The 514-nt window shown below is 54.5% G+C and overlaps 1 protein-coding gene across 1 annotated transcript in view; it reads left to right on the top strand.

Moving 5' to 3' along the window:
• Positions 1-514, top strand: part of DDX42 (DEAD (Asp-Glu-Ala-Asp) box helicase 42) — a gene marked incomplete at its 5' end in the record, with an annotated part of 9741 nt that overhangs the window by 8513 nt on the left and 714 nt on the right. The window contains one exon of the mRNA XM_009070234.1: positions 128-509. Coding sequence (XP_009068482.1) covers positions 128-509 — 382 coding nt within the window. The remainder of the gene's footprint in view (positions 1-127; positions 510-514) is intronic.

Raw genomic sequence — 514 nt, 5'->3', positions numbered from 1 at the left:
TGTAACCATCCCACAAGTGTTTTTTCCAAGAACTCTTGTCTCCTAGGGTTTCCCAGAATCCTGGATAGGTTTGTGAACACATGATGGCAAACCTGCTCTCCTTTCTCTCTCCCTCCTTTTCCTGCAGTCCCAGTACAAGAGCCACTTTGTTGCTGCAAGTTTAAACAACCAAAAGACTGGGAGCTCTGCTGCTGGTGCCAGTGGCTGGACCAGTGCTGGGAGCCTGAACTCTGTCCCAACAAGTTCAGCACAGCAAAATGCTGCAAACTCCAACAGCCCCACTGGGGCCACCAAGGGCGTTCCGGGTTTCACCAGCACAGGGACCTTGAGCAGCATTCCCACCTTCCCAAGCGTGGGAGCACAGGGCTTCAACAGCACTAACACCAGCACCAACAGTCGAGAAGGTGGTGGTAGTGGTGGTGGTGGTCTTGGTGGCATCGTCAGGGAACGATACAACGACAACCGCAACAGTCGTCACAACGAGATCCCGCGGCGTGGAGAGCTTGGAGGTGGC

The sequence above is a fragment of the Acanthisitta chloris genome, unplaced genomic scaffold, assembly GCF_000695815.1.
Source record: "Acanthisitta chloris isolate BGI_N310 unplaced genomic scaffold, ASM69581v1 scaffold23362, whole genome shotgun sequence".
Taxonomy (NCBI): domain Eukaryota; kingdom Metazoa; phylum Chordata; class Aves; order Passeriformes; family Acanthisittidae; genus Acanthisitta; species Acanthisitta chloris.
Note: the sequence above shows the minus strand (reverse complement) of the source record. Positions and strands in the feature narration are given on the sequence as shown.